The following is a 12,301-nucleotide window of genomic DNA, read 5'->3' as shown; positions in this document are numbered from 1 at the left end:
TTGGCGGTGGGGGAAGAAGCTGGTCTACTGCTCAGTAGAGAGTGATTGCCAGGGTGGAGGAGGACCTGAAATGGCTAGATTCCTTCATGTCAGGCAGCCCATCCACAGCTTGTCTGTCCAGGGAGACAAAAATAAAACGGAAAGATAGGAGCCGAGTGCAGGTGCGCTCCGGGCAGGCAGCGCTGGTGGGCGAGCACCCCTCGTGAAAAAGCCGAGATTCGCTGGGCTGGCAAACAGAAACGGTTATAATTCCCCGAAGAATTTTCTAAGACCAGCTCTGTGAAACAAAGTGTGCTATGGGATGTCGGATGAAATGCAACGAAGATTCCCTATGGGCGACCTTAGGGGCGTGTAACATTTGCTCTCAATCATAAGAATTGAGAGTGAAATGCACTCTACGTGGAGCATGACATGTCATAACTCACCATCCAGCTATTTGAAAAACATCAAATACATAAACCAGTGTCCAAAAACAACTGCACAAAACAGGCAGTGCCCGGACAAGACGTCTGTGCTCTATGACCCCAGCACCCATTTGCCCACTAACAGTGCAGTACATTCATAATTCGTTAAAAGATAACGCAGATAATAACACTTAAAATTAATCAGAGGCAGCTTTTGGGGGCTTACATCAGACAATTTGATAATGTGTACATATGTCCTGATTGTCAGTAAAATGGCCCAATGCTATTTAATAAATACAATTTAATAAGACCTCAGAGTTAGTATCTTTATCACCCAGTTTTTAAAGTATTTATTTGCAATTATTAATCCATAGTAAATACTTTCAAATTTGCATCATTATGTAAAGAATGTTAATTTTAGAATTTCATATGAAATGTTTATCCACTATCTAAGGATTATATATTTCAGAATGAACAACCACGGACTTGCCCATTTGAAAAGCCTCTATTCACTAAGTGTCATAGTAATAGGTAAAAAAGTACAGGTGGGGTTGTGGAGATACAAAGATGAAAACAGCATATTCCCTACCACAGGGGTCCCCAACCCCCGGGCCACAGACCGCTACTGGTCCACAGCCTGTCAGGAACTGACCGCACAGCAGAAGGTAGCGGTGGGCCAGCGAGGGAAGCTTCATCTGTATTTACAGCTGCTCCCCAGCGCTTCAATTACTGCCTGAGCTCCGCCTCCTGTCAGCATGACGGTGAGTTGTATAATTATTTCATTATATATTACAAAGTAATAATAATAGAAATAAAGTACACCATAAATGTAATGCGCTTGAATCATCCCTAAACCATCCTGCACCAGCACCCCACCCCGTCAATGGAAAAACTGTCTTCCACAAAACAGGTCCCTGGTACCAAAAAGGTACTGCTGCCCTACCATCTTGTTTACAATCTGTTAAGAAAACAGTGCCCCCAAAATTACTACATATAAAAAGCTAAAATGGAGCAAATAATTGTGGGAGATCAAAGGAAGGACATCTAGAGGGGAACCAGAGGAACAATGAAAAATGTTTTCAACAATAAGCAATTAATACTAAATGCTAAGAGGACTGGGTGGGTTGGAGGAATTTATTTTGCCTTTGCAAGTCACACTGCAGTGGACATTTGTTAACTGTGTCCCCAGCATCAATACAGGCCGTTCTTAGGCCTGGGTCTGGGAGGGTTCACAAGGCAGTTCCCGAGACATGCCCCGACTGCCTTCGGCACAAGCTATACTCATGAAGATCGGTTCAGGAACGGACACATGATGAAGAGATGGCTGTTAGAACTTCTGGGGGCAAAAAGGCTTCTTCTCATCCAGGAGCTTCATAAAAAGGCTCTCTTTTCAGCTGGCCAAGGATAAGAAAGCTGTTTGCAGCCATCCTTCACCCACGAGAAAAGCACCTACCTGAAAAGGCCACGAGCAATAAGGAGGCAGAGCTGGGAAAGGAGCCTGAGCCCTGGCCATGGCACTGAGCCTAGATCAAGTCCTGCCTCACGGTGATGGGAGCCCATCCCTTTTACTGTAACCAGACAAAGCTGTGTGATCCACAGCCTACAACAGAGAGAGGCCTAATGTACCTATTTAAAAATCAATGCCTAGGGAAGCCTAGGGAAACACGTTTCTCTGAACCTCCTTCCTCCTCCTCCAAATAACAAACATGTTCAGTATCAACACAAACATCACAGATGATAGGAAGGGGGATAAAATATATGCCGTATCATGTAACGTGCAGAGATGGGGCACAGAACTCTTTCTAAAGCAAACCTGGGTGTAAATCCTTCATAAATAAAGTGGGAACTACATTTACCATTCTAAGGTGGAACACCGTGCCCCCATTTTCATACAGGTGTGTCTACTGTGAGCTCAGACAGTCTGAGAAGAAATGAACACACACTAGAATAACGTAAGGGTCAAGATCCAAGGAGGCTCTTTCAAACAAGAGATGCAGTGGAATGAAAGTTACGTGACGTGCCACGACACTGACTCCCAAGTGTGAAGATCAGACGAAAACTGAAACGGGCAGATAATCTATTCAAAGTCTAAATGACACTCTAATTATCAAATCTGTTTGGAAACGATTTGTACTAAAATACTTTATCAACTCTTAACTATACAGATTTCCAGCTCAGATTATGTTTAAAGATATATAAGAATGCACACACATGTAACGTGAATAGTACAAAACAGCTTTCTTTTTTTTTTTAATGTTTATTTATTAATTTGGCTGCGCCAGGTCTTAGTTGCGGCACACAGGATCTTTGTTGCAGCATGCAGGATTTTTAGGGATCTAGTCCCCTGACCAGGGATTGAACCCAGGTCTCCTGCATTGGGAGCGTGAAGTCTTAACCACTGGACCACCAGGGAAGTGCCACAAAACAGCTTTCGGAGCCTAAATGCCCAAAGGCCTTACTAACTAATGGATGATTTTTAAACCTGGAGATGGAGGAGATAAGGAAAGGTTCTGGTTAATTCATGATCTGCTTTACCGGGTAATCCGAAAGCTATTTTTTTTAACATCTCTTTTTCCAAGTACTGTTTTTAAATTTTAAAATAATTAGATTCACAAGAAGTTGCAAAGATAGTACAGCAGGTTCCCTTCACCCAGTTTCCCCCACTGGTTACATCTTATACACTTGTAACACAAATCAAAGCCAGGAATGTGACATTGGAACAAAGTACTCTAGTTCTACCTCTAAACACATGTGTAGACTTCTGACAGGACCAGAACACAGAACTATTCTATTATCACAAAGATCTCCCTTGCTCCTACCCCTTTATATTCACACCTGCCCCTCATCCACCAAAGCAAAACCTGCACAAACTAGTGTTTACTCTTCCTAGATGACTATTATTTTCTATTTGAACCTGGTCTAGTCTATTTCATTTCTATAAAATTTGGTCTCCACCCTTTGAATTAATGTCATGAACTATTAATAGATCCTCATCCTCAGTTTTAAAAACAATGTAATCAACTGGAACTTCCAGACTTATTTCCTTTATTTGATAATTTGGTTTGACAAAAAAAACCACAAAAAGCAAACACACACAACTGATTTATGGTGAATTCCTTTTTCTAATCACAGTTGCTCTTTCCATAGCTTTACTGAGGGTCCCTCCTCAGGCTTCCACGTTTTGAACTCTTCTCAGATCACTAAGCAGTCTCCAGAGCCTGATAACTAATTTATTATTCCAACACAAAGGAAACTGGTCTGCAAAACAGGATTCCGATTTATTAATTCACTATAAGATTCACTATAACAGACCAATAGGGTCGTTTCAATCAGCACCTACCAAGAGAATCCAGATATGATTATAGGTAAACGCAGATGTCAAAAAAGGGGTGGTGATGATTCAGGGTCATCCTTCTCCTGCACCACTCAGCAATCTACTCTTGTCCTCAGGGATCAATTCCTACCCTCATTTTCTCAAAAAGTGAAGAACACTTACAAAACTGCTACTCTTCAAGCCTGAAACACAGGCTGAGGGTGGGAGTCAGAAGTGGTGTTAATTTACTTCTAACGCCTGAAGTTACCTCCTGGGCTTGTGCTAATTTTCTGAAATTTAATTTTGTGGAGGGTAGCAGAATAACTTTCTCTCATCTTTCGGACGGGAAATATAATTTTAGTTTGGATTTTGCAAATACTTTGCAACATGAAACCACCGCCCGTTCTTCCTTTTGGTCCTCATTTTAGTCTGGGTCAAAGAACCAGGCCGTGAGGGCTCCCCTTCCAGCTGCCCTCCAAGCACACATCACCTGTAGATACTCAGCCTTTTCTGGACGAGCCCAAGCGGGTTATAAACAAACCTGGGATATTTTGATCACTTTCTGGCATCTTAGTTGTAGCGATTATGCTGAAAGATCCCAAGACTAGTTTGACACGAGAAAAAAGGTCCACGGGTCACCTCAGAAGACCAATGGAACACCTAGAATGAAAGTCCAGAGAGTGGAAAAGGCACGTTCTTCCCCGTCCCCGCATCGTGTGGGAGCCTCCTCAGCTGCCTAAGGTCCACTTTATCTGCCGGGCAGGGCCGGTGGGGCTGCGGAAGGCCGGGGTCCGGGTCCGGAGGGCGAGGGCGTGGTCGGGGGTCTGGGCTCGGAGGGCCAGGTCCAGGACCAGAGGGCGGGATCCGGGGTCAGGGGTCAAGGTCCGGAGTCGGAGAGCCGGGGCTGGGTCGGGGTCCAGGTCCGAGGGCAGGGATCTGAGGGCGGGGTCCGGGTCGGAGGGCGGGATCCGAGTCCGGAGGCCGGGGCCCTGGGTCGGAGAGGGAGTCAGAGTCCGGAGGGCCGAGGTCAGGAGGCGGGGGTCGGGGTCCAGGACCGGAGGGCGGGTCCGGGGTCGAGGGTCGGAGGCCGGGGTCCGGGGTGGCGGGTCTGGGCCCGGCCTGGCTCTGCGGGAGCAGTACGGACCGCCCCGTGGCCCCAGCGCCCCGCCTCCCACAGGCGGCAGCCATGGCGGCCTGGCGGGTCCCGGCGTCCGTGGGCGCTGCCCTTGGGAGGCAGCCGTCCGCCGCCCCGCCGCCAGAACCGCCCCGGGTTGGAGAAGCGTTCCGACAGCGCCTCAGCTTCACCCTCTGCTCCGCTTCGCAGGGAGACCGCGGCGGCTCTGGGCCCGACTCGCAGGACGGGCCGGATGGAGCAGCGAGGCGTCCGGCGAGCAAAGAGTTAACAGCGGCGGAGCGGAGGATCTCGGAGCTTCACGCCGCCGCCTGCGCGGTGAGGCCCCGCCCCGTCCCTCACGGGCACCCAGGTTGCTCCGCCCCTCCCCGCCCCGCCCGGACCGCAGCCCCAGGGACCACGCGCTTGCGCAGTGAGGCCCCTCCTCCCCAGACACCCCGCCCCGCCCTCCGCGGCAGCCCCGCTCCCTGCAGCCCCGCCCTCCCCGGCCGCCCGGTGATAGGTGCGCCTGCGCGTCCCCGGTCTGGAGCGGGGTTGCCGGAGGTCGGTGCAGTCCTGCCTCGGGCCTCTGACGGCGTGCAAGCTTACCGCTCAGAACTTTTCGCTTGAAAACTGGCCACAGTTTCCTATTCCGGGCAAAGAGTTAACGTGGATCTATCCTGAGTATGAGCGCGACTCCTTTCTGATCAGTGTCCGAGCTAAACTCCGGTCGCAGTCTAGGGCCTGTCATCACTGTCCTGTGTGTGTGTGTGTGTGTGTGTGTGTGTGTGTGTGTGTGTGCGCGCGCGCATGTGCGCGCATGTGTGTGCGTGTGTGTTTGGGGTTGGGGGAGTGGTGTAATGCATTGATAGAGGAGGTAGAGGAGCTGAGAAGTCACAGGGAAATATGTGTGTCTTTATCTGCAGTATCAGTTAAACACTGCCATCCAATGATTTCAATAATGAAAACATAAAACATGAACTTATTTTTAATTTATTTTAATTTTTGCTATCATCCTTTCGTCCTTTCCACCTATCGGAGCAGAGTTACAAAAGAAAGTATAAATAGGCGTTTACATTTTTACTAGACAATCTAGAGCTGTGTGTTCTTCTGGTTTGGGGATTTGACAATTGCTTGTTAGCACCAATATCAAAACTTATCACCTCCCTTAACGCTTTCTGACACAGACTACATACGTTCAAGGGTAGCATGTTTATATTTGTATCATCTTGAAAGAGCAAGTGAGCTCTGTGATAAATATATATAGAAAAGATACAAAAGTAGCCTGTTGAATACACTGCGGGTGACCAGCACTTGACATGACTAGTGTTATTTGGTCTGGCCTGAACCAGGGGAGCAGAGAAGAAAACCTTGGAGGTTGCCTAAAGTTGACTTTTTTTTTTCCACGGTTAGTTAGTAGGCCCTGAGATCCACTTCTGTGTTGAAACTTTTGCACAAAGACTCTTTAGGAAATGACTGGCAGCTTTGGATGGTTCTTGTTTATACTCTTTTTAAAATAATGTGTAATTTGTTCCCACACTTCACTATATAATTGTGGTAAATAGAAGCAAAAAGTATCGTTCTCTATAGAGCAAACACCAGTGGCCTGGAACGACCAGCTCAATCAGCCCGGGAAGGGAAAGAAACTTTTTCTCACTCAAGGAATTCACACAGTTTCATCAGTGTCAGAATCGCAGGTTAAATGGCTGTCTAGGAGACCATAAGCAAACCCAATAATGAGCTTGTTGTTTTTGTTGTTCAACAAATCAGAGCCCCCTCACAGTGGCCCTTCTTCCACACCTGCAGGCAGGTAGCTCTCTCACGTGTGCTGACCTGCATCACTGAGCATCTTGTTCTCCAGTCAGACTGTCAACACTCTTGCCCTGCCTTTGTCTGTTGCCACCATGACCTGAGGCTCACTTACTGAGGACAAATTACGTTTGCGTGGGCAGCCATCAGAGTTTCCCCATTGCCTTGGAGAGCAGGAGAGCAGCCCAAGTCCAGGAGCAATCTGTGAGGCTCCCAGGTTCCAGAAGACCCCCAGCGATGAAATGCGGAAAGAAGTCGGCTAACAGAGTTCCCAGCGTTCTTTTGCTTTTCTTCCAAGTCTTCCAACACGGACTTAGTAAATAAAGAAGCAAGGTCTTGACAATCGGTCGTTCTAAAGTATTGTTCAGTGCCGCTGGTTTCATGTAATCTGCTTCTGCGGCCCCAAAGGATTCGGGAGGCCCCTTAGGCTGGCCTTGGGACTTGATGGCTGGATTTCTGCTGCCCTGGGCTCACTTTGCTGGAATGCCTTAGAGGAGGCCTAGGCTTGAACTCTAGTTGTCCTTTTACTCCACGTTTTATTCATGACGCATAGTTCATGAGAAGCTGAACCAGAACAAAATATTCAGCCGCTAAGGAAGACACTCTGAAGAAGTAGTTTGCCGCATACGCAAAAATACATGTAAGAAGATATTTAAGTGTCACGTGTATTTTAATGGAAAGGCTCTATGCAAGAGTGGTGCAGAGTTACTGCGTGGTAAAAGGGTTATAGAAAAAGCCCAGGAGACAGTTCCCCTTCAAAATCTCAAGGCTAAATAATGTTACTCATGTGGCCCAAATCCACAGAAGAGGTTGCATTATTTGTCTTCACACAACGTGCTTGGGACAGCTTTTTAAGACTGTTTGAATGTAGATAGAGGATGCTTTCTTGACATCTGAAGTGCTGTAGTAAAATCTGCTTTTGATCAAAGTCGTGAAGCAGTGAGTGTTAATATGTTAAAAATAATAGTTTTATTTTGCTTAAAAATGGCACTAACAACATTCCAAAAAAAAAAAGAAAACAGCGCAAAATATGCAGTGGAGTAGCACACGATGAAGGTAAGGAAAAGTGTTAAATAATAGTAAAGGTAGTACTTTTCTCTAAGGACTGTTGGTTTTGATTAGCACCTTTTCTGTAAGTTTAAATCGTTATCCACATATTTTAAGTACTGAAATTGCAACTGCAACTTCTGAGTGAAAGTTCATTTTCAGCCTCTTAAGCTCTTAAAGTCATTAAATCACCTGTTATTAAACTTGTTACCTAGAAACTGAATGAAAAATACCTGAGCAGTGGCTACATCGTTATTGGGTATAGAGGAGTTCTTGTTTTTCCATCAACTTCTCATTTTTCTCAAACTGTATATTTTCTCCTTAGGTCACATAAAGTTGGATTGTGTATAATGTTGGAATGCATTCAGTCCTTAATTGCAAGTGCCACGAAAATGGCTGGGAAGAAGTTTAATATTGTTTGAAGAAAATGTTGCAGTATTTTATGAGTAGGAATGATGGTGAGGAGATACGATGAATATTGAGATGAATGAATCGTTTGATTTCACTGCTCTTCAGGCTGGCCGGCTGAACTACGTGGACCCAGCTACCGGCTACATGGTGCTCACCCGGCTGGCCCACTTGCAGAGAGGCAGATGCTGCGGCTCTACCTGCAGACACGTGAGTACCAGTTCGGCAGGATGGCAGCAGTTTTCGGGGCTTCCGTGACTTCGTAAATACCTATTATTTGAAAAACAAGTCAAATAACAATGCTAAATAGAACCTGGTGTGCACTTTTCACAAGCGGCTCTGGCCATGGACAATAAAGTCCTTAGGACCAACAGAGGACCTTTAAAGTTAATGGAATTTTGTAACGTTTCACCGTGAGCATCAGTTCCTTGAAACACTGTGTTTGGCAATTCATGGGAGTTCTTTATTACGAGGAAACTTTTCACGAGGTTTCAAATAAGTTGTGTTTACTAGGCAAGTAGAAAGAGGGCAGGAAAAGAAATCCGGAATATTGCAAACTAGATCCCAGGAAGCATTTATTTTTCATTTTTAGCTGAATAAATAGATACTTGCCTAACATTGACAGGTAGGTTTTTTATAATGATAATGATTTCCTCCCTCCATGTCCCTCCCTTCCTTTCCTCCTTCTCCATTATTATTACTATTATTATTATTACTACTACTCCCCATCCCCTCCGCTTTCTTCTCCTTCTCTCCCCCCCACCCCCCGCCCATTCTTTCTGTGGTTGTTTTCTACTGTGTCTTTAAAATAACCATGAAGCTTGCTACTCCAAACTTAGTGCTGTACGTTTCCTAAAATGTATATTTCAGCAGCCATATATCTCTATGCTCACTGATTAAGATGAACTAACTATGTAATACTTCCCTACTTTGAACAAAAAATAAATGGGAATGGGTTCTTCACTCTAACTTTTTAAAAGCATACTACTAGTAAGGTAAATTGTTATACAGTTAAGATTATAAACAGATAAGCTCTGTTTATAGACCACTTTGACTGTATGTTTGGGGGGCAAGAAGGAGTTATTTCCTCTAAGCGACCTACTTTCTAATCAAGGAATTGACATTAAATGCTTGTATTAACAGTAGCCAGTACTGAAAAATTAAGCCTTCACTTTTATGGATGTTCCTACCTGTGCCATTAGCTGTTTCTAATCAAACCCATAAGAGCTCTGCCTGAATTGAGGACTGGAGAATTTTTTAAGGTGAGGTTTTGACAGTAAAATTCTTGAAGTTGGAAGGATGCATTTAGGAAGTGATTCTTGGACCCTAATTAGAACCATTTGCCAGATGTTGCCATCGTTCTCCTCTTAGTCTATAGGAGGTAGAACAAATAATCTATAGAACGTTGCTAGCAGTCTCTTTTTTTCACCATGAAAAGTGTACTTCTTCAAGATGATTGTTAAATAATTCAACAGTAACTTGTTTTATTACTTTTGCAGTGTCCATATGGTCAAGTCAATGTTAAAGATCCATCCAAAAAGAAGCAATTCAATTCACATTTTTATGTTTGAGAAGAATTTCATTTCTGTTCTCCATCTAATTGAGCCTTATTAAAAAAATAAATAAAACCTTAATCCAGAATTGCTTTCTGTGCTGTTAGTAGTTGGGCACTAGTTTAATCTTAAACTTAAGCATATATTAATCTTAAACATGTATTAAAAGAACATCAATAAAACGAAAAAGCTAGCAGATGTTTGTGTGTTTCTTTTCTGAATATAAATTTATTTATTTATTTATGTTTGGCTGCTTTGGGTCTTCGTTGCTGCACGTGGGCTTTCTCTAGTTGCGACGAGGGGGCGCTACTCTTCGTTGTGGTGCCCGGGCTACTCATTGTGGTGGCTTCTCTTGTTGTGGAGCGCGGGCTCTAGGCGCGTGGGCTTCGGTAGTTGCAACGCGCGTGCTCAGTAGTTGTGGCACACGGGCTCCGTGGCATGTGGGATGTGGGATCTTCCCCGAGCAGGGCTCGAACGCATGTCCCCTGCATTAGCAGGAGGATTCTTAACCACTGTACCACCAGGGAAGTCTCTGTTTGTGTGTATCTGAAGTGGCACATTGATAATTATTTTCCTTTCTTTTTGCTTCATTATTAGACGTATGTCGAAGAAAGAAAATAATGACTGTTACATTAAATAAATAGCAGCAATCGGGTCACATTAGTAGCTCTTGATTTTTCTTTTTTTTATAGCCTCAGTTCTACTGTTTTCTCCTCAGTGTTAGCAACCCAAGGGAGGTTGCTGGCAAACAGAAGAATTTGAATACATTCTTCCTTTTATTTATATCTTGAGCTATAAGGAGCTATAAGGATATCATGCAGCATATGAGTATCCAAGAAGGGCCATTCTGCGGCGAGAAATGCTCTCATCTTCCATCTGTTCTCCTAATAAAACCTTTAAATCATTCTGACTTGGGGGTCAGGCTGTTTAAGATGCTTCGATTAAACCATTCTTTTTTTCTCTCCCCCCCCATTTTATTCCTCCATCTCTGATGGCACTTTGCAGGCTCATCTGCCTTAGGATGTTTTATTAGCTTTACACCTATTTCATTCACTGCTACGAAGACCCTGGGCTTCAGTCTCCAACCCAGGTTCTGGGTCCCCTCCCCATGCCTCCTTTTCTGTTTCCCTCTGAGGATAGCAGCCCCCAGGAAGCCTTTTCCTTGCAGGGAAAGCTGGTCAGTGAAATGGAAGGCTGGCTTTACCCAGAGCTGACCCTCAGCTTTTTCTCCCGGCAGAATCTGAATGGTTCTCCAACATCTCAGAGGTCTGCCTTTGTCTCTGCCCGTGGCCCTCAATGAAGGTTTTTTCTAAAGCTTTCTAAAAATTTTAAGCAGCAAAAAGACTCTGGTGCCTTCTCCCATATTTGATTCAAAACAAAACACCTTCTAAACTGTAAAATGAGTGAAAAGAAGCCCATTAAGTCTCTAAATGTGCCATGTGTTCATTTTATGTCAAATAGTAAGTTGTTTCCCAAAACTGTTGGCGGTTTTGGTGCCCCAGTGTTTCTGATGTTCCTGACTGTGGCTCCCTCAGCAACACTGCCCCGGGGCCCTCCTTGGATGTAAAGAGCAGTGTCTGTGGCCTGGTGTTGCCCTCTCCAGGAACTATTTGGAGGAGAACAGGAGAAGGGATCAGCATTGTGACAGAGGAGGCAGTCAGTCTTTCCAGAAAGGTTTATGGACTCCTGGGAGCCACTTTCCTTTCCACTCTTAGGTCAACGAGCAGCCAGCTAGCTCCATGTTTCCCACTAGACTTGAAGATTACCATAGACATCTTCTGGGTGGGAGCTGTATGGGGCTTTCTTCAGCAGTCCCAAGAGGAAAACCAGAAGGAAATGGAGTGGAGAAGGCCAACTTTCTGGAGACACAAGAGGAGGAGGAAAGCAAAGAGAAGAGTTCTATTTGCTTTTTGCAAGTTCACTTTGAGGCTCCCCCCCAGTCCCCGCCCCCTCCTAAGGCAGTGTTTTGAGAAAGCCCCTTGGCAGATGGGAATAAGGTAAGGGATGCCTCCCTCCTAGAGGCAGCTCTTTCCTTCTCCCAGTGCAGCTCCTGCAGTGCCGAACTGGCCCAAGACGGGAGGACCCTTGCGTGGGACTTTGTGACTCTTCCTGGCAGAACTTCTAGGCTTCCTGGCAACAACAGCCGAGAAGCCGCCGCTGGGGTGTGGGCGGGGAGGGGGACGCTCTTACTCTTTCGTGCCTCTGGAGCCGGGGAGCCGAGGTCTGAAGTTCTCGGCCGCGGTTCTGGGTAGATGCTCGTGAACCACACGTCGGGGATGGCAGCGGCGGGTGCTCCCACATTACACACAATACGGCCACATAAATGGGCCTCGCTGCAAGAACTTCAGGTTCTATTGTATTCGCACCTTGTAAAGTAAAAAGTCAGGTTTCTTACTGGGTGTGTGTGTGTACAAATACACGTGGATACCGAGAAATAGACTTCCCAGGTTAAATCAACTCCGCTGCTACTCCACTTTTAAGGTTTTTGCAGAGTCCTGCCGCCGCAAGGCAGGCATCATAAATCAAGGGAGATTGATTTCTAGGTTGTTTCTAAAACTGAAAGACCCAAGGGGAAGCTGGGGGGTCTTGTGCGGTGTTTAGCGGGGTGGAGGGCGGGGGATACGTTCCTGCCGTGGTGGTTCTTCCTTTCGCGGGG

General features: G+C 45.7%; 1 protein-coding gene across 1 annotated transcript; it reads left to right on the top strand.

Annotated features, from left to right (window-relative positions):
• The first annotated feature begins 4,820 nt into the window (after nucleotides 1-4,820).
• On the top strand, nucleotides 4,821-9,841 carry C1H1orf53 (chromosome 1 C1orf53 homolog). Its single transcript, XM_022579179.3, has 3 exons — nucleotides 4,821-5,167; nucleotides 8,201-8,302; nucleotides 9,592-9,841. The coding sequence occupies exons 1-3, from the start codon at nucleotides 4,904-4,906 to the stop codon at nucleotides 9,661-9,663; spliced, it is 438 nt and encodes a 145-aa protein (XP_022434887.2). The 5' UTR covers nucleotides 4,821-4,903; the 3' UTR covers nucleotides 9,664-9,841.
• The last annotated feature ends 2,460 nt before the right edge of the window (nucleotides 9,842-12,301 follow it).

The sequence above is a fragment of the Delphinapterus leucas genome, chromosome 1 (genome assembly GCF_059928025.1).
Source record: "Delphinapterus leucas isolate spDelLeu-1000000601 "Yukka" chromosome 1, BTC_Dleu_Yukka2, whole genome shotgun sequence".
NCBI lineage: Eukaryota > Metazoa > Chordata > Mammalia > Artiodactyla > Monodontidae > Delphinapterus > Delphinapterus leucas.
Note: the sequence above shows the minus strand (reverse complement) of the source record. Positions and strands in the feature narration are given on the sequence as shown.